At 36.2% G+C, this 22496-nt stretch overlaps 1 protein-coding gene across 2 annotated transcripts in view; it reads left to right on the plus strand.

Moving 5' to 3' along the window:
* Positions 1-22496, plus strand: part of adamts18 (ADAM metallopeptidase with thrombospondin type 1 motif, 18) — a 58298-nt gene that overhangs the window by 14785 nt on the left and 21017 nt on the right. For both annotated transcript variants that reach the window (XM_046840981.1, XM_046840982.1), the window contains exons 4-15: positions 7913-8156; positions 9529-9728; positions 9901-9984; positions 10635-10794; positions 10881-10986; positions 13488-13625; positions 13716-13869; positions 15748-15843; positions 18581-18729; positions 19363-19535; positions 20561-20691; positions 21460-21583. In XM_046840981.1, the coding sequence (XP_046696937.1) occupies positions 7913-8156; positions 9529-9728; positions 9901-9984; positions 10635-10794; positions 10881-10986; positions 13488-13625; positions 13716-13869; positions 15748-15843; positions 18581-18729; positions 19363-19535; positions 20561-20691; positions 21460-21583 (1759 nt within the window). The remainder of the gene's footprint in view (positions 1-7912; positions 8157-9528; positions 9729-9900; positions 9985-10634; positions 10795-10880; positions 10987-13487; positions 13626-13715; positions 13870-15747; positions 15844-18580; positions 18730-19362; positions 19536-20560; positions 20692-21459; positions 21584-22496) is intronic.

Here is a 22496-nt window from a genome sequence, read left to right on the forward strand (position 1 = left end):
GTCTGTCAGAGCTTCTGTGACTAATGAGCACCTGAGAAAATAATGTATGAGTCATAACATGCATCTTAAGATGCTTCTGTGATCCATGAAAAGTTTCCTGATCCTGTGTTTCTGTGTTGTGGTGCAATGATGTTTCCTAAGGGGGAAGTATGTAAATAAGGAGATGATGATGTAATCGAAAACTTGAAGGGTCGTTTGAAGTGCTTCTTCAGTTTTCTAAGAAGGCTAGTGTGAAGTGAAGCTTTCCCAATGTTTCCTTTTATATTTTATGAAATACATTGTTACAATATATATTTATTAAACAGGAGATGTACAGGTAAACACTGTTACATAGGGTACTGTCACACAGGAGACTGATAGGTGTTACAAATGATTACCTATGGCACTGTTACATAGGGAACTGTTATATTACACAGGGCACTGTTTACATAGGTTTTTCTTTTAACTTGTGAAGTATAGTATTTAAAAAGTGTATTTATTAAAGAGAAACAATAAGGGTAAGCACTGTTACATAGGGCAGTGTAACATGTTAGGGCACTTTTTGACATAGTATACTGATACATAGGGCACAGTTTATACAGTATATGGCACTATTCCCACAGGGCACAATTATTTTTAGGGCACTGTTATAGGACAGTCACATAGGGCATTGTTATATAGGGCACTGTTATATGAGGTACTGTTATATAGGTCATTGTTATATACGGTACTATTACATAGGGGACTGTTATATACAGTAGGGCACTGTTATATAGGGCATTGTTATATGGGGCATAGTTACATAGAAGGCTGTTATATAGGGCAATGTTATATAAGGTACTGTTATATAGAACAATGCATAATGTTGTTAAATAGGGTACTATTACATAGGGAACTGTTATATACAGGTGGCACTGTCATAGCGCACTATACAGCACTGTTACATAAGGCAGTGGTCCCCAACCTTTTTTGCGCCACGGACCGGATTAATGTCAGACAATATTTTAACGGACCAGCCTTTAAGGTATGATGGATAAATACAACAAAAAATTATACATCCGGCATAAAAACTGGTATTTTCCAAATATAACAATAAACGTGAATACACTGTGTTGTTTTTTGTTCATTTTGCTAGCTTGGGGTTTTTAATTTAGCGGTAACGTATTATGTGTTAGCGGCCGGAGCAGCCCCTTTAAGAAGGTAGCGGATGTAGGTAAGACATGTGACAGAGACAAGTACCTTGACATGCATCAAGAGTGAGTTATACACAGATGTGGATTGCAGGATTGCTGGATTATTTTGAAGATTACTTTCATGTATGCATTAGTGAGCAGTCAGATATGAAGTTCACAAAACAAACAAAACTATATATTTTTTAACACGGGTGTGCAGCACTGTGTTATGTATTTTAAGTTTGCATCAGTAGTTACTGCTTGGTCAGAGTCATAGTGGGTTTAAATAAATAACTTGCTTGTTTATATTTATATTATATTTTGGGAAACAAAACAGTAAATTTGTCTAGTTAATACTGTAAACTGGAGAGAAAATAAGATGAGGGTGAAGAGCACAACCCTGCTAGTTATGCAGGGTGGGATCAGAATTGTGCGACAGAGGAAAATCCTACAGGATTTTCCTCTGTCGCACAATTCTGATCCCACCCTGCAGGAAAAGCATCACAGTTCTTGATTTTTTAGATAATAAAACCAATAGAAACGGTGTTATTTGTGATGTTTCCAGGCCCACCTTTACTTTTTTATCCCAAAGAGAATATAAAATGGGTGTTTACATTTAAGACCCCCCCACCCTAGTAATGATTTAGTGAAGAATAAAACTAGTTGTAATCACAGTTACCACCCCAATGTTGTTCATTGTCCTATAACAGCATATCCCAAAGTGTTTAAATCCTCAAACACCACAGCCATTTGGCAACAATTACAATTTATTAATAATAAAAAGCATTGCACTTTGTATCTGTGTACATTTATAAGTTAGCTTATAGCAATAGCAATATTAGCAACAAAACTACATTATTCCTTGTTACTGAGTAACCGCATAGTGTAAACTTGTCCTCCATGTCCGAAAAACTCTTTTTATCTACAGCTTTATCGTTGATACAGTTACAAAGCACTGACACTGGAGACTCCTTCCATTAATACATTTCTTTTTACTGGACACTTCACAAAATCAACACATTTTTTATTATGTAGAATATCTACTGTACATAATCCTTGTGTATTAGCTGTTATTATAGAAACAACAGTGATCATAGTAACATATAACTGTGACTTGTAACTGCTTTTATAGAGAATTACTCATTCACAAGCCAGATTCCAGAATTCAGTCATGAAATATTGGGATATAAAATGCAATGTTGAATGAAATACAGTATCATTGAACATATTATTTTAGGATATTGTATATTTATTGGATAGCTAGTTATGTCCACATTTTAAACTATAGTCTGCCTGAATATGTTTAGTGTTAGTAAACTGAATTTTAATATTTACTACTGTTTACAGTAGAAATAACACTTTTTCCTTAGTACCAAACTTAGTAAAGGGAAGTATGCAAATTAAAACCCTGCATCTGCTCCATATATAAAAAAAATCTTGATGGAAATGGAGCTCCAGAATTCCTGGGATCTCCTTGACACATCCAGGTGGGAGTGACAGGATGTCCCTAACTTTTTTCCTACATTCCTAATCCCTAGTATCTTTCAAACAGCAGCCATTTCAAAGCACTTTTTATATCCACAAATAGCATTAAATGAGACCCTGATGACCCATGATACACTTTTCCCAAGCTGAATGTCGCTGCGGTCAGACGCAGCACTGCTGCTGCGATCCAGATGTGTTTAAAAGTTCGATAATAAGCAGCCTCTGGTTTCTCACCGCTCTCTCCTCGGCCTTTAACAGCATGTAAGCACTTACTAATTTAGAATATAATATCACGTTTGCAAGCCCTGAAAGTAGGCCGAGTTTACTTCATAAAAGCACAATGATTACGTTTTTTTTTTTCAAAGACTAAGCAATAAATTGTTTCCCATACTAGTGCTACTTTACATGCATGGTCAAAACTGGTAATGTTGTATAGTCAGTGAGAGACCACATGAAAAAAAAATCATGGTTTGGGTTTTCACAGACTCGGGATTAATCGCGTCTTCCATGCGGCGCGCCGTGGGAGGAGCAGGGTTCTCTGATGTTGGTGTTTTTTTGGTGAAATAAAAACCTGGTGTTAAATACGAGCGATCCCTGACAACTCTGTCATCTCCACCATACATACATGTGTACCTGTGAAGGGAAAACTCGCCTCAGACGTCTGCCACATCAGTGTGAAACCACATGAATGAATCAAATTTACTCGTTTGAAAGAATTATCAAATTACATGAGTGCATGTTTTGATCCCTGGTTACGAAGCTTGTACTTAAATTTCTGCAATAGGAGTGTAGGAATTTTCATAAACCTGATATGACATAATGACATGTTTTCTAATTTTTATGTCTCGTAAATTTTGAAAAAGATAAATGAAATAAAAAATAACAAACGTTACAGCCAAAGGTGAACATATCCACCTTGCTTTTAAATGTAGATAATTACAGTGGAAGTGGGAATCGGATGTCCCCATACAATCTTTTATTTAGGTTTGCCTCTTTGATAGGCAGAAAGCCAAAACCTAAAGAGAAAAAAAAAACATAAAATATAAAACAAAAACATGATGAACTTTCTTTTGCTGGAAAACGAGAGAATAAAAGAATTCTGGATTAATGTTGGTTGTAATGAGGAGCCAGTAGAACTTTAGTTTCCATGGCAAATCAGACTTTGAATCATACAAACACTAAATCAAATAAAGTATTTGGACATCTGGCTTTTCCAGATATTTGTGATGCTTCCCTAATCCATTATGAGAAAGTTTGAGGCCCACATTTGTATGGTATTTTATCCACTGGTCTGAAAGTGGCGAACAAACTAGCTAGCTTTGGGGTTCACCGACCTCTCCTCACGATGTCTAGCCTTTCTGGAAAAGTCTGCCTTGAAAATGGATTTATAAGTATGTCCAAAACCAAATCGATTTCTTTTCCTCCATCAGCCATTGTGGGCATATAAAAGTCTTACTCAAATGTATTAATGTGTGCAGATCGTTACAGACGTTTTTTGCAAGTCGAACTTGGCTGTAACAGTTTCCCTCTGACCAATTATTTCTTATAAAGACTAACATATAAAGGCCAGCACTACTGACTTTGAAGGCCCTGGGCAGATTATATTGACATGGCAGCACATAGAGGCTAATATCTGATTAGACAAAAAATCTAACATCCACATACACGTACTGGAAGCAGTGCAGCCAAGAAAAACGCTACAAAATGAAGAAAATAAACTGTTGGGAATAAATTTATACAATTTCTTGGAACAACATTAGAATTTAGGCTGTAAATGTAGGTCAGTGCTTCTGATAGTGTTTAGGCCAGCAGAGGAGACCTTGCTGGCCCTGACAGCACACCACTGATATAAACATTTAAATCTTAAAGCCGAGGTGTCCACAAACTTTTGTCCATACAGGGTACATTCTCAAGGTTGCTAGCATGGATATTCCAATGAAACCGTGACAACTAAAAATACGACAGTGCAGACATCACTGCCACTAATGCTAATTCTAAAACATAGGCTACACTACTAGCTGAATGAACCAGTATTTTCAATTAATGTTTAATGACAAATGTTTAAAAAAAGAAGAATTTGCCCAACACACACACAGATACTCACAAACACTCACACACATGTATCGTGGGAGACACAGTATATAATTTTCCCAATTTAAATAACAGGGTCAGACTTGGCGTTTGATGATAAATACACAGAAACTCCCTATTATTAGTGAATTGAAATTACAGTGTAGTTTTGCATGTAACTTTTATTCCCAACCAGTAAACCATCCACCCCTGTTCTACATTTGCAAATCAAAATTCAGCTGAAAATATAACTGACCAGAATTGTGTAGCTGTGTGTGTGCGTGTGTCTGTGTGTGTTCTTGGTTTCCTTAAAAAACTAAAGTTAATCATTTACATCTTCTTAACAACTTCACTTAGAACCTACAACTTCTCTCTCTCCAGTTAAGTCTAATGTACAAAGCCTGAACTACTGTATACAGCACTTTTCAAATTAGTTATTTTAGCATGTCATCAGTCTTGCTAGATGATCTCTTGGAAATAGCATGCATAAAAGCAATAGAAGCGATGGCGCTGTAACAGATATGCAAGTGGAAACAACACGCATCATACCATGTACTAGTACTAATTAAATCATTTTACTTTTTTAATGTCTCTTTCCCTGCCCACTTGGTGTTGCTAATAGTTTTGTCATGTCACTGCTTTGACCTAAAATAGCTAGATATGCTAAAAATAACCTTAGATAACATGGGAAAAAAAGAAAAGGGTCACAATGGATCAGGGAGGAAGGGGGGTCCTGATATTAGCTGTACTCTAAAGGTTATTGTTAACTATGATAGTAGATGCACTGTGAAATATAATGTAAACTAATTTTTTAGCTATAATGCTCTGATTTTAGATTTATTGTGAGGGACAATTGCCAAATCGTACCTCACAGTAAATCTAAAATCTTACCTAAAAGTTTATTCCTCTTCTGACTACCTGCATTCGTACCGTAATTCTTCAGTGCTTTTGGTTTGGTACACAACTTTTTTACATGCATAGTTAAAATCTAAGTTCCCTCAGAAAACATACACAACAATGCCAGGGGTATAAAAATGAAACTAGAGTTAGCAAATTGTCACTGTGGCTTCTCACTCTGTAACTGAAATACGATTTGTTAAGATAAGATATGTCTAGCTTCAAGAATTTCTCTTAAAAGAATTGAGGAAGTTAATGAATGAAGTATGGAAGGAATAAAGATGTGTTAAAGTATGCTGAAATAAGTATCACAGTTATTTAGTAGATCATATCTTTAGAAAATTAAACATTAAATGTAAAACACTTTTTTAAACATGACTGTTTCAAAGCTCTGACACCTTCCATAAATGTTAAATAAAAGTCTCTTCACATTTCTGCAATGAGTCATAACTATATATATATATATATATATATATATATATATATATATATATATATATATATATATAAATCTGGAATGTGTGGTTGCACTAATGTCAGAGCTGCTGTTCTAGAAATTCAGTTGTTGCTCAAGTGTCAAATACATGTGATGAAAGCTGTTCATACTGAGGAAGAATAATTGCTTGTGAAATGCATAAGAAATAAAATTCCTATTAGTCCATTAATCATGTTGAATGAAAAAATGATGGATTTTGGACATTGTGCTAGTCTTAAAGGTATTATAGAGAAATGCAGCTCTGTGTAGCTAAGAAAGTAACATAGCAGTGAATTAATCACAACAAATGTGGAGGGCAGTGAAATCTTGATAAATGCTGTTTGGCAGCTAAGTGTGTGTATGATGTTGGTGTCATGATTTTTGTTTCTCATTTATCAGACTTACACTCAACCCTCGACTTACTTCTTCAATTATCTGTCAAATATAGCATTCAAACATGCAGATACACACACACACACACACACACACACACACACACACACACACAGACACACACAGGTCTTGGTGCAGCATTGCTTTAGGAACCCAAAAGCATGGTGATGTCTTTAGGAACTAGCAAACTTTCTTTAGGAAATTAAGAAGTGCTTCTATTACAGGAACCTTTGTAACTGCAAACAAAAAATCAAATTCCCTGAAGCCATATACACAAGTTCCTACCATTAAGCACTTTCTAGAACCAAGAAAATATTGGGTTCACATTGTTTTTCATATTTTCATAAAAGGGTATTTTTAGGTGCTCAGAAACTTTTGCACATTTCCAACATAAAACCCTTTTAATAATCCAGGTAAAAAAAATCAGAAAATCAGAAAATCCAGAAATTTTAAACACAACACAACTTACTCAAGAATCTAGGAACTTAAGATATTTACAATTATTTGAAGTATTTTTTTAAGCAAGAAATCTTTGGAACCATTGTTGTAGAGGAAATGTAGACACTTGATGTTCATGTCAACTGAGGAACCAGTGGCAGTTTTTAAGAAACTTTCAGTTGCATAAGAGTTGATAATTTTGTGCAGGCCAGGAACAATTATGTAGGACCTGCACGCTACTAATTAATTAACAAAATGACAAAATTTCATTTTTGTGGAGCAAAAACAACAGTAAACATAACTACTTAACATTGAGCTGTACTTTTTTCATTTAAACTTGATAAAATAATGTGAACATTGTATTATTTCTGTCTGATGCCCAACATTATATAGCATGTTTTATATCCTTACACAGCTTTTGAAATGTGGGAAACCAGCATGGTCAGTAGAAAACCAGCATAGGAAACTGGTTACTATGAAAATCCTGCTGTAAACAGTCTTCGATATTGGTGTGGGGTTGAGGTGAAGTATTAGCAGTAAACCAATAAAAATGTGTGGTGATGTGATTCGACACCGCACATTCATCTGACAGGTTTTTCCTGACTGATCAATTTGGCTTCATGATGTGTTTAACTTTACGAGCGCATGACTTGCCTTGTTAGCCATTTAAGTAAGGAATGCCTGGAATGAAACTCTGGCTTTTGATCCCTAGGTCTAGACTCTAATCTGTATTTTCGTGTTTTGTCTGGGCTCTAAAGTGAGGTCTGGCCTGTAACAAAACAATTTACCTCAGGCATCATTACAGTACTCTACAGTAATCTATCTATCTATCTATCTATCTATCTATCTATCTATCTATCTATCTATCTGTCTGTCTGTCTGTCTGTCTGTCTGTCTGTCTGTCTGTCTGTCTGTCTGTCTGTCTGTCTGATGTGTATTTAATTTCTATCTGTTATTTACAGCCAGGTCTTATTTGTATTTTATTTCTTTCTGTCCTCTATAGTCAGGTCTGATCCGGATGTCAAGTGAAGAGTTCTTCATCACCCCTCTGCCCAATCATTTGGCACTGGAGCACAACTACAGCGCCCCTGCTGGACACCATCCACATGTCATTTATAAACGCTCAGCAGAACGACGCATCCACAGGGACAGAACAGAGAGACAGGATGAGCCTCACCATCAGCATCGTCATGACTACCAGCACGGAAAGTTTCAGAGGCAACACTTCTGTGGGCGCCGCAAGCAATGTATGTAAGGACACTTTCTCCTTTTTTTCTATTTTGCTCCAACTGCAGAAGAACTCACTAACAACACCTATGATTAGTTAAAACTGCATTATCATTGAATACAGAGTGATCAGACTGCTGGTTTAGGAATATTTACATGAAAAATAAAAACAGTTTTAGGTCTGTCTTTCTCTATATATTTGGATATGTAGCATTAAGTACACACAAGCACACCCAAAAATCGATTTCAACATCTTTACAGAAAAATGGAGGTTATTGTAACAACAAAGGAGAGGACTAAAAAACACATAAAAATCTTAAAAATCCACAAACTTTTTGTCAACATAGTCAGCAGTTTGTCTGGCTCTCTGTTTATTTATCTTTTTATGGCTGTGTCTATCTGTTTGGCACTGTTTTCCTGTCTGTCTGCATCCAGTTGTGCTCAGTTTCTGCCATTGTAAGAGTCCAGTGTCTAGTCTGTCTGGCTTAATCTGTCTGTCTGTCACTTTTCCCTCTCTAACTTTACCACAACATTTTCCTTCTTGTTTACAGTGGCTGCCCTTATAACTGTTCCACCAGCCAGCCAGTCTGTCTGTCTGTCTGTCTGTCTGTCTGTCTGTCTGTCTGTCTGTCTGTCTGTTAGTCTACTATTAGTTTTGCAGGTTATGGAACCAATGCTGGACAATACATGTGTCAATGAAATCACAATACTCTAAGTAGAGAATTCAGAGCAAAACCAGAACTTTCTAATCTGTATATCATTAAGGTTTTTCATTCAAACCAATTTAGAAATTGAAAGTAGTCAGTCATAGACATTAACTAACTATTTCCTCTTCTTTGAGGATCTTCAGAATTTCGACTCATTCAGCACTGTCCTCTCATTCAATAGATGAGTCAGTGAATGAACGGAAACAGCTGCTGACGTGAATATTTCCTGTTTGCTTCATTCATCCATCTCTGTCTTTATATATCAGGTTTTCTAAATACTTGTCTGTCTGTCTGTCTGTCTGTCTGTCTGTTAGGCTCTGTCTCTTTTTTATTTTACTGTCTATTGGTTTATGTCAATCTTTCTGTCAATCTGTTAAGCTACTTATCTGTCCATGTGTCGGTTTTTATCTTTCTCTGTCACATTTCTTTTTATCATTGCTTGTTCTTCTTTTTTAATCTATCTTTCTGTATAGATCTGCCTTTCTTTCTGCCATTTTGTCTGTCTGTATGGCTTTCTCACACTCTTTCCCTCTGTGTTTGCCGCGTTCCTCTATTCATCACTGCCTCCTTATTTGTGTCTGTTTCTCCATTTCCCCTTTATCAGTTTATCTCTTGCTTTATCTATGTGTTTGTCTATTTATCTGTCCCTCTCTATCTCTGTTTGTTTGTCTTTTCCGGGGTACAGACACTCCCAAGCCCCCTGCAGAGGATCGCTTCCAAATGCCTGATGAGTTTGAACCTGCAGGTCGGATAAAGCGATCACCAATCTCATCTAATAATGTAGGAGCTCTGAATGTGGAAACTTTGGTGGTGGCTGACAGGACGATGGTGGAGAAACACGGGCGGGAAAATGTCACCACCTACATCCTCACCATCATGAATATGGTGAGAGGAGACCAGTATTCATCTCTCACTGACACAGCCACCCACCCACCCACACACACACACACACACACACACACACACACACACACACACACATGCGCATGTGAATTATCATTATCATTACTCTTAAAGAAATAAGATGTGTAAAGCCAGTGTGTGTATTTATAATCAGGTCTCCAGCCTGTTTAAGGATGGCACCATTGGGACAGATATCAACATCGTGGTGGTCAGCCTTCTCCTGCTTGAGCAAGAGCCAGTAAGATGTTGCTCAATAGAGTCTTTATGTTTGTGGTAATGCAGTGAAATGAAACATCATCAACTTACGGTTTAATCATTTAAGAATGACATCATTACTTTTTTAATGCAGATTATAAATACTTTGGAAAATCCTTTGTATTTTAGTTTTTTCACTGCTTTTTCCTTGCCTCTGTCTGGCTGCTTATATGCTGATCTCTCTCCCTCTGTCTATCTATTTGTCTCTCTCTTCCTTTGTCTCTCTGTCTGCCTGTCTGACATGTGACTCTTTTTGTCGGCCTGTCTGTTGGTCCCTTCATCTGTCTGCTCATCAGACTATTTCTGTTTACTTGTCTGCTCTCTGTCTATGTATGTCGCTGGTGTATTTAATGTGCCTGTGTATTGATATTTCAGACAAGATTTTTGCATAAACAAGAGCTTAAAATCATTACAAATAGTTAATTGTATTATGATCTGCCTTGTGTTCTGCTTTTAAAATATTTGTTTTTATACCTTTAAATCTATATGAGGGAATTTCTTTTATATAAAAATTACAAGAACTTTAAAAAATACAAATAAAAAAACTCATTTTCATTTACTTTTTTGTTTACTAATCTCAGTCTAATATTTATTTAATCTCAATCATACACTTTCTTCATCTCTGTGGTTTAGCTGGGTCTCTCCGTCTCTCACCATGCTGATCAGACCCTGAACAGTTTCTGTCAGTGGCAGTCAGGGCTGATAGGTAAAAACGGCAAGAGACACGATCATGCTGTTCTCCTCACAGGCCTCGATATCTGCTCTTGGAAGAATGAACCATGTGACACCCTGGGTAAGCAGTTAACACACGCTAATGCACAGTTAATAATAAAAAATGAATCGGTTGACTATGATTCTGCTCATGTCTCCGCTCTGTAGGCTTTGCCCCAATCAGTGGGATGTGCAGTAAATATCGCAGTTGCACCGTAAATGAGGATACTGGGCTGGGCCTCGCCTTCACAATCGCACATGAATCAGGGCACAAGTAGGTACACAAGCACACACACAATATTAGTGAAGGACGCGTGGCCTGTATCTGAGGGTTCTATTAAATGAACCTGAGTGCCAGAGAGATCTGGTGAAGATGACATGGCCTCAATTATTAAGTTCTTGTACAACGGTGTGGCCTTTATGCTAAGATGTTTGAAAGAAAGTATGGTTATTATACCTGTTTTCATTAAAGGTAGTGTGGTCTTTTTGCCTGACATTGCTAATAAAGGGGGCATGACCTTTTTATTTGAGCTGTAGTAAAAGGGGTGTGGCCTTTCTGCATCAGTAATAGTGAAGGAGGTGTGGCATCTATTAATCTACCTGTAATAAAAGCGGTGTAGCATCTCTGCCTGAGTCACAATAAAGGAGGACTGTCTTCAGTTACTGAGCTGTAGTAAAGGGGTCTCTGTGTCAGAGAGTCCTATAAAACAATGCATAGCCTTTAATAAAGTGGGTGTGGCCTCTATTTTGGAAAGGCCTAGTAAATGGGGTGTGGCCTTGGTTTGACTTCCAGTAAGGGTTCTAATCTCTGTGCCTGAAAAGCATGGTAAAAGCCAATGTCCCTGAAAATCCTAGTAAGTGGCCTTTAATATGATTTTTTTTTTTTAAGAGCTAAAAAATATCGTGTGTGTAAATAAACAAAATTAATCTGAATTCAATTAAAAAAGCACCACATAAAGTCTAGAAGATTAGACACGTCAGCTTTAGAATGAACCCAGACCCTATTAACAAATAAATCATTACCTTTATCCTTTTAACACTGGAAGAGAGTAAACCTACAGCAGCACCGCAGGCTTTAGGCTTCTGTTTGTGTTTATGCGTGTCCATTGAGATAAAGGGAAGTGTATATCTGTCAGGAGATTACTGATTTATTGCGTTTATCCCTGAGGTTGTCAGGAGCTTAGAGTGAACTCCTACCGAGGTCCATCACTGCTAATCACAGAGTTGTTTTAGGAACGTCTCAGATGGCTTCAGGGCAAACAAGAAAGTCCATCATCTTAAAACTTTTTAGCTCTGACGTGATTTCATATTTCACTTTTTAAAAGCTTGCAGGTGTAATGTGAGTAGGTACTTAAAAAAATATTGTAGTTAAGTAAAACACAAGAATGAACAAAGAACCCACATATACTAAGAATGGATATTTATTTTAGTATTGTGTAATCACAGAGAAAGAAAATATATGGTGCCTCAAGGGTGGGTTACCGGTCCAATTACATTCCAGAAAAGCTTAAAGGTTTGTCTTTCACATTTCCAATAATGCTCATTTAAACCTTATTCTATACACATCTCAGGTTTTAGGCTTTCTTTAAGTGCCTGATTAATCTTCATCCAGGTTCACTGTGTGAAATTACTTGAATTGCTTGATATTATGATTTAAATATATAAACTCGTCAGTGGATACAAAGAGAAATATAACAAATATAACCCTATAACAAATTGACAAAGCCAAAAATTAGCTAGCCAGGAATAGAAAGAATAACACAAAGTCTGTATTAACTTAAAATTTATTGTTTTAACATACTGTATGTTCAAACTGTGTGACAAATTCTCGTCCCAGTGAAATAATCTGTTGGTCATGCTCTCAGATTGTCCAAGGTTCAAGAATAACAAACATCTTGACATATAAAAGCCGCTACATGAGTGTTATCGCACTGAACAGTTGTCATATGAGAAATTTTAAATAGTTTAATCTGACATTATTTCTTTCAGTGTGACACTTAAATCCTGGCTGCTTTTTAAGTAGTACAAAATAATTTAATGTAAGGGTTTTTTTATCCAATAATTTGTTTCTATTCAGTTGTCTATTGTTGTTTTTTTGCCCTTTCAGGTGTGATGCAGTTTGTATAATTTTAATGCTGGACTTAAAAATACACTTTATAAACAAGTTTGTAGACACCAGTTTACAAGATTTACATGTGCTTTTTAAACATCTAATTACACCTTTAATCCTCATTTACTGTTTTAATAACCTCCACACTTCCGTGAAGGAAGATCCACTAGATTTTGGAACTTGGAGGTTTGTGGTCAAGTCATTAACTGATGTAGGGTTCAGTCAGCATACCAATTCATTCCAAATGTGTTCAACAGGGTTGTGCTCAGCTCTATAGCAGGACATTCAAGATCTTAGACTCCAACTCATGTAAAACATATCTTAATGGATCTGGCTTTGTACACCAGGGTATTGTCATGTTGAAACAGGTTTTGGTCTCCTAGTTCAAGAGAAGGAAAAATTGAATACTACCACATCCAAAGGATACCTGTATAATTGTGTGCTTCCAACTTTGTGGCAAGAGTTTGCCTAAAAACCACAGATGGCTGGAAACTGCTTAGGTGATGCATAAATCACTTCATCCCCAAACAACAAAATTCAAACAGTTTCTTGACACTTTCTTTGCACTCCTTAGAGTTTGAAACACTTGTTTTCCCAATTGGTATAACTGCCAAATTAAGAGAAAGGGTGTCTATCACGCTTACCATTTTGGTTGCATTTCTCAGTTTTGGGATGATCCACGACGGAGAAGGAAACCCTTGCAGGAAGGCGGAGGGAAACATCATGTCTCCAACTCTGGCAGGGAATAATGGCGTGTTCTCCTGGTCATCCTGCAGTCGCCAGTACCTCAGTCGCTTCCTAGGGTAAAAGTAATGGTCCTCACATACACGCACTGAGGTTATGTTATGTAGGAGAGGTTATGTTATGCATCTGTATGTGTGTGTTGCTCACAGCACAGCTCAAGCCTCGTGTTTGGTAGATGAGCCAAAGCTGATTGGTCAGTATAAATACCCTGAGCAACTCCCGGGCCAGATCTACGACGCAGACACACAGTGCAAGTGGCAGTTCGGCTCCAAGGCCAAGACCTGCAGACTTGATTTCATCAAGGTAATATCTGATATATATATATATATATATATATATATATATATATATATATATATATATATATATATATATATATATAATGTGTATACACAAAACAACAGTGGAACAATATTGACACTTTGGAAACAGTTTTGACATGTTCACTTAGGGTGTACTCACTTTTGTATAACCCCTTGCATGTCAGCAACCATTTTATTTATTATGTTCTCCAGGGCAATTTTATAGAAATTAAAATTGGATATATTTTAGAGTAGTCAATGTACAGCTTGTATGGAGGTACAGATTTACTGTTGTACTCACCATACAGCAATTTTTGTCAACATAGCTGACAACAAAAGTGAGTACACCCTAAGTGAAGATGTCAATGTTTCCAAAGTGTCAATACTGTACAGCCAACATGCTACACATAATTACAAACAAATTTAATTCAAGTCTTTACACTCAAATGTATGTGCTCATTAAATGTGTAAAACTTGTGAAAAGTCTAAGAAATTATAAATAATAGCAACTTGAATATAATTAATTAAATAAATGGAAATATCTGTTTTTTGTTTCTGTGGGTATAAAGTTGTGAAATTCGAAAAATAATAACGAATGAAACAAATAAAAAAGAATAATAATTAAGGAAGTGGTAGCTGTTTTGTTTTTTGTGGCATAAAATATTTATTCCTTGATTTAGAGACATGGAGCTGAGGACTCACAGGAATTATAATTTATATCTAAATTTTTTTCTCCAGATAAATGAATTGTAGTCAGTGGTAAGTGCTGCCTCCCAGCAGGCTGAAATCATTTCATGGTCTCTGAAGCCTCTCTAGCAGTTTCGTTCTCATGGCTGACCCTCTCTTTGCTCCACACTTAGAGCCAAAATCCCAGTGTCGGCTCCCACGTAACGGGTCAGCAGAGGACCAACAGAGGACCCGCTGGCTTTCTCCATCAGTGCAGCATCAGATTCACACATTCACATGTAAATGTCGAGTGGTTTAACACTGAGGCGCTGTATAAAGTCTTGGGAAGCTGAGCAGCATAGGTTATTTTGCAGGATTAGCTGCTGTGCTACAGCCTCTTTCTTTCAAGGTCTTTGTGTGGTGTTTTTTTGGAAGTAGACTTCCCAGGAAAGCAGCTGTACATCTTAATTTAGTGGGATTGTGGCTGGTGACGCCCAGTGGTTTTGTTTTCTTTTTCCCGCACAGTTGAGTGTCCTGGTCACGTAGCGGCTCGGGGAGTAATTAGCGGTGCTAACAACATGGGATTAGCGTTGTTGGGATGGTTTCAGGACCAGGAACAAGCTAGGAAAGTTTACACACCATTTTCTTTCTTTCTTTAAAAAAAAAAACAATTCATTTGTTACTAGTCTGCATTTAATATTTTCCTCTAAGCATCTGATGATTAGTATAAAACCAGGTTAATATGCTCACTCTGAAATTACTGTGAACTATAAATGCAACTAAAGTAAACTAAGTCAATAATACAGCTCATCTTCCAAGCAGGAATAATCAGGTTGAGACGAGAGCACTGTCTAAACAAAGTAATATTTTGTTGTTAATGTACAACTGTGAGACATGGAAAAGGGAGCAAAGTGTCAGTTCATATCTGGGACACCTAAAAGCCTATGGAGCTGTAAATCAAACCAGATTACACTTAAAATGTTTTATACTTTCATTTGGTATGTAAAGCTCTGATTGCTTAAGGGTGAGGGTGGTGTTAGCACACTTGACTTCAATTAGTGCTTCATAATAAAGATTAAACATGAATCAAACCACCCACATGCTAGTTATGATGTGTGTTAAGTTTGTGTTGTGTTAAGTGGGTGTGTGTGTGTGTGTGTGTGTGTGTGTGTGTGTGTGTGTGTGTGTGTGTGTGTGTGTGTGTGATTTGTAGGACATCTGTAAGTCGTTATGGTGCCATCGGGTGGGGCATCGATGTGAAACCAAGTTCATGCCTGCTGCTGAGGGGACGACTTGCGGACAGGATATGGTGAGTGAAAGGCCGACCTTTGATATGATGCACAATTAACAAAAAGTTTTGGCACATGTCAGACAAGGGCTACAGCAGCCTACAGAATTCTGATTGGTTGTAAAGTGTAACAGATGATAATATTGTATAATGAGAGTCTTAAAAAAAACCTAACAAAGTTACCTATAAATTGTAAGTATAAGTAACGGCAAACGTATAAATAGCTTGATGTGTTCAGATACATAATCCAAATGTATTTCTTCATGCTGATATGTACACTTTTATCAAGCTTGTCCACACACACACACACACACACACACACACACACACACACATACAGTGTGGATATACCTGAGACAAGCTAGCTAGCTTCGGGGTTGGCCAACCTCTTTTTTACGATGTCTAGCTTTTCTTGAAAATGGATTTTTAAGTATGTCTAAAACCAAATCAATTTTCTTCCACCGTAGGCATAAAAAAGCCTAACTCAGATGTACTAATGTGTGCAGCACGCTACAGACATGTTTTTCTAGTCGAACTTGGCTGTAACAGTTTCTCTGAACAACCAATCAGAGGACGGAAAAATGCTGATGCTATTCTGGGCTAGCTAGCCAGCAAATTTTAAATCTGATTGGTTAAAGAAACAGACTAATTTCTATTAGAAACAAAGGTAAAAAGGCCTACAAAACTGACTTTGAAGGCCCTGGGCAGATTAGATTGACATGGCAGCACAAAGAGGCTAAAATCTGATTGGACACAAAATCTAACATCTACATACACGTACTGGAAGCAGTGCAGTCAAAAGAAATGCTACAAAATGAAGAGAATAAACTGTTGGGAATAAATGAATATACTTTCATAGAACAAATATTAGAATTTAGATTGTTAATGTATGTCAGTGCTTCTGATAGTCTTTAGGCCAGCAGAGAAGGATTTGCCAGCCCTGACGGCCCACCACTGAGCGCTAGACTTTGTCCCAGTCAACCAAACTGCAAGATGCCTCTAGTCTTAAGCCTCTCACTCACTTTTCCTTTCATCCCTCTCTCTTTCCTCCCTAAATCCCTAATATCTTTTACAGAGCAAAAAAGACTTGAAATAATATTTCTAATTAATTTTCATTAATTAGATTTCTAAACTAATTGTAGCAAAATAACTCTATAATGTGCTTTTGTGCCTAAATGCTACTAATGCTACTAACTAATTCTTATTTTCTGCTCTACATAGTTGATATGAATCAGACTCTAAACAGATAAAATGCTTATAAAAGAAATACAGTCTGTTACAAAAATAAAACATGTAGCTAATATATCAGATTATCATTGGTGTGGTGATGTTTTTATTAGATGTTTATTTTTTATTTAGAGAAGTCAACACTGTAATGGTCACAGTGCTTTACAAAGTCTTTAGGACAGAGGAGTTTCATTGGTGTCTCTATAAAATAGTGTCTCAAAATTTGTCCTTTAGTTTTTTAGGAGAGAGATGGACAGAGAGAGGTAAAGAGAATAAAACAGCAAAAAAAAGAACACAAATAGAAAGAGAGACACACAAACAGATTGATAGAGATGTAAAAAGAGGTAAAATTTCTCCACAATAATGTGAGAGACTGATACAGTCATACAGAACATGATTACAGAGATATTGCTGTTAAAGGTGATTCTGCAAACTAATGAATCATGGTGAACTTACTTTTTCACACATGGCTTCCATTTTAGGTTCAATTAAAAAAGTACACACACACACACATATATATATATATATATATATATATATATATATATATATATATATATATATATATATATATATATATATATATATACAGTACAGACCAAAAGTTTGGACACACCTGCTCATTCAAATAGTTTTCTTTATTTTCATGACTATGAAAATTGTAGAGTCACACTGAAGGCATCAAAACTATGAATTAACACATGTGGAATTATATACATAACAAAAAAGTGTGAAACAACTGAAAATATGTCATATTGTAGGTTCTTCAAAGTAGCCACCTTTTGCTTAGATTACTGCTTTGCACACTCTTGGCATTCTCTTGATGCCTACTTTGAAGAACCTACAATATGACATATTTTCAGTTCACTTTTTTGTTATGTATATAATTCCACATGTGTTAATTCATAGTTTTGATGCCTTCAGTGTGACTCTACAATTTTCATATATACAGTATAACATTGTGTAATATGTCATGTTGTGCAATATGTCAACATTGTGTAATATGTCATATGTCAATATGTCACTGCCGTTAATAAAACCAACTATACAATGTGTCATTCCTAAATCCTTAATGTCAGAAATATTATTATTATTATTATTATTATTATTATTATTATTATTATTATTATTATTATTATTATTATTATTATTATTTTAAACCTCTAACTTCTACATTTTCATGTCTGCCTAAGGTTCACGGTTCTTGTTTCTGGTTCATTTCTGGTTCATTGTGCACAAATTCTATTACTTTATTACATTGTGCTGTTTTATTACTTATGCATATGCAGCTGAAAAATCTAATGATTGCATGATCAATAATTCAAATAACTTTAATACCATCTGTATCCTGATTATGAAAATGAGTTAAAATGTTTTTGTGATACATTAGTCAACCAACTACGTGCTTGACCCTGAATATGGATTCTGAACTGAATTGTGACTCCCTAGCTGATATAACGTGTAAACTGACATTATGTTAAAAATTTAGTGCTGTTTGACTGTGTGCTCTGTCTCATTACCCTTAATGCAGTGGTGTCGTAAGGGACAGTGTGTAAAGTTTGGGGATCATGGGCCAAAAGCAGTTCATGGTCAGTGGTCAGGCTGGTCTGACTGGTCGGATTGTTCCAGAAGCTGTGGGGGCGGAGTTATGTATCGGGAACGCTTTTGCAACAGTCCCAGGTAAAACCCAAAAAAAGGTTTCAGTATCTTCTTCTTCTTCTTCTTCTTCTTCTTCTTCTTCTTCGGATGCTCTCATTAGGGGTCGCCACAGCGGATCATCCTACTTCACACTACTCTGTCCTCTACATGTGCCTCTTTCAAACCTACTACTTATTTATAATAAAAATAATGATGATAATAATTATAATAATTATTATTATGATTATTTTATTATTGTAAGTAGTAGTAATAGTAGTAGTAGTAGTAGAGTGTAGAGACATAAAAATTTAATAAATCATCATATGATTCATGAAATATCAAATTTTAATTATTGGAAAAAATAAATTGGAATAGAATTGTGGTATTATTAAGTAGTAATAATGGTAATATTAATAATAATAATAATATCTGTTCAATAAAATAAGAATTGGTTAATTCATGAATAGTGAGTTTATTTAAATGTATATTGTGTCAATATTAAGTGATGAGCTACATTTTATTAGTAGTAATTTTCTTTCTTTTAGAGACACAAGCTTTGTAATTAAAACAGCAACCGATTATAGTAGTCAGTATTTGACGTTTTAATAAGCGAAATTATCAGAATTAAAACATTTTCTCTTTCATATTTTATATTTTTTTATTTTGTTTCCGAAGTCCTCAGCATAGCGGGAGATTCTGCCAGGGTTCGAGTCAACTGTACCAGCTGTGTAACACTGGGTCATGTCAGCAAGACGCTGTGGACTTCAGAGCACAGCAGTGTGCTGAGTACAACAGCAAACCATTCCGGGGCTGGTTCTATAAATGGAAACCTTACACCAAAGTGGACGGTAGGCATGTGGAATCCATCGCATTGTTGAATTTCAGCTTATATCCAATCTACTGTTCTTTAATTTAGTGTGTGCATTGAATTTATAAAACAAAAAATTACCAAAAAGCCACAGGTTTTTGTCTGCTGTCTGTACAGGTATTTGTGTGTGTATTATATTGTATTGTCATGGCAACCTTCTTCATTTGGTAAAAAAATATGAATTTGTAGGTTGTGCCAAATGTTTGGCCATAGCGATGCTTTAGTGCACCTGAGGCATAACGAGGATTTTAGGGTTTCGACGTGTAGCCGCTCGCACTGATGGATTATTAAAGCAGCTTCAGGGAAGCATTTTAACTCAAATACACACACACACACACACACACACACACACATACATACACAAATGAGAAAGAGGAAACAGACATGCATGCACTGTACATTCCAGAGTTCACAGTATTCTTACAAATTGTATATCCGTTGTGTTGGGTTTCTGGTGTATTTCCAATTTGTCGGCTTGTTTCTTCATGTTGTAAAGGGGTTTCTGTTGTCCTTTATTTCACTGTTTTTGGTTTACGTTGTGTTGCAATGCATTTCTTTTGGAACTGTTTCTGTTGTGTTGCGTTTCTGGCACCTTGGGCTGCATTTCTGTTGGGTTGCATTTTTGTTTCAGTTGCATTGGGTTTCCTTCATGTTGTGTTGCATTTGCAACATGTTCTATTTGTTTCTTCATTTTGTTGTGTTGGGCTTTCCATTGCATTGCCGTTTCATCATTTTTTTGTCTTGTGAAGTTTGCGTTTATGTTTGTATTGTATTGTGTTATGTTTGGTTTCTGTGCTGGAAATCAGTCAGTGATGGATCACTCAGAGTTTATTTGAGGTTATTTCTAAATCGCTCCTCTTGTTTAAACTCACTTGAAGCAGAACTTAAACATTACATCAGTGTGGATTTTCTTTCTAAATATATTCACTGTTGGAACCCCCCCGAGTGTTTAATTTTCTGCATTTATTGACTCCTCCTTCTTCTCCTTCTCCTCTTTTCATGCAGATGAAGATATCTGTAAACTCTACTGCATCGCAGAGGACTTTGACTTCTTCTTCGCCATGTCCAGTAAGGTGAAGGACGGCACATCTTGTTCCGATCTTGCTCCAGATGTGTGTATCGATGGGATCTGTGAGGTACGGGCTCGGAAAGGACATTTTTAAATGTCCACGTGACCAGATCAAATGTTAATAAAATATTTTATGCTAAATACTACTACTAATGATAATAATAAAAACATAAAATAAAATATTACATAATATTCAGTTCTTCTTCTCCACTGTTCCTTATTTCCTCTTTGGTCCTTTTTGGCCATTTTCTTTTTTTATTCTTCTTTCCTGTATTATTATTGTTTCTTCCATATTTATTTCCTGTTTTTCTTCTTTTGTCACTGCGTTTTATGTTATTTTTTACTCCTTCTCAGTCATATTTTTGTTGTTTTTGTCTTTTTTTCCACTGCCTTTGCCCTTTTCTATTTTCATCACTTCTTCTTTTATTCCACTTCAACCATTTTTCTCCTGTTTTCCAGTTTCTTTTCATTCATCTGTTAAATCTGCTATTCTTCATCTGTCATAGTTCTTTCTATATTTTTATTTTTTCCCTCAGTTCCTTTTTCACCTATTGCTTTTCCTCTGTTTATTTTATTTTGTTTTCTAGCCCTTTGTTTTTGTTTTTTTGTTTCTTCTTTCATGTTCCATTTCTTCATGCTTATCCTTTTCCTCTGCTCTTCTTCCAGTCTCTTTTCCTCTATTCCTAGTCCAGCACTATTTTTTCATTTCTTTAATTTCTTTTTCATCTATCTTCTTCCCACCCACCTGTGGCTCCTTCTAACCTCTTGAGATGATCAGAACTCTGGTTTTACCCACTTTTAAAATTAGTTTTGCCTGCATTTGTGTTCTCTGTAGTCGGTGGGATGTGATCAGGTTTTGGGTTCCAGTGCTGCTCTAGACGTCTGCGGTGTGTGTAAAGGAGACAATGCCACCTGCAAACTCTACAGCGGCCAGTACAACTCCCAGCACCAAGCCAATGGTAATGTTATAACACCTTGTGAAACTCTGGGGTCTCATTTATAAACTTGACATACGCACAAAATGGGGCTGGTATCGTGCCTACACCACTTCCAAGACAAAGGTTGTGATCAATAAAAAAAACAAACTTGATGGGAGAATGTGTGCACTGTAAGTGAACTCTGAGAAAATGGAAATTGGTGATACAGATGACAAGGTGGTGAACTGAAGTCAGATTAGGAAGTAAATGTGAGAAGAATGATCAAGTATTGATGCCTCACACACATTTAATGTAACTCTATATCATACATTAGATCCATGTTATCCTGAAGATGAAATCCAACAATCCAGTGTGATCTGCACTTGTACTAAATGATAATTGTTTCATAATCACCTTTTTTTGCCAACTCAATCTAACTCAAATCTTAAATTCAAAATATTTAATGAGTGCTGTCTCACCTTCACATTGTCCACTTCAGGTGCACAGGAGGAGGACAGCATCATTAGATAACTCAAATTCAAGTTTTATGTTGGGTGGAGGATACCAATAATTCATGCTGTAAATTTGGCAATGTGTTAATGATCAGTCTAATTGCTGTAAACATGTAAATGTTGCAGTGACCTCCGTCCATAAGCATGATGGCACTGCTGGAGGATTATGCTAATGGACGAATAAGGAGAAAAAAGAGACTTCAGGGACCATAATGAATTATTAGCCCATAATGATGACTGGCTAATGAGCCGATTTAGATTCCTTAGAGCTTTGCTCTTGTACTTATGTGCTGAGTTGGTCCAGTACTAGAGAGGGCAACACACTGGAACCATGCCTCACCACTGGCATGGCAACTGGTTATATAAATATAAAATATTATCTTCAAAATTCTCACTAAGACCGTCTTTGTATATAATTACATTTATAATTAAATTTCATCCTG

Source organism: Silurus meridionalis, chromosome 26, assembly GCF_014805685.1.
Source record: "Silurus meridionalis isolate SWU-2019-XX chromosome 26, ASM1480568v1, whole genome shotgun sequence".
Taxonomy (NCBI): domain Eukaryota; kingdom Metazoa; phylum Chordata; class Actinopteri; order Siluriformes; family Siluridae; genus Silurus; species Silurus meridionalis.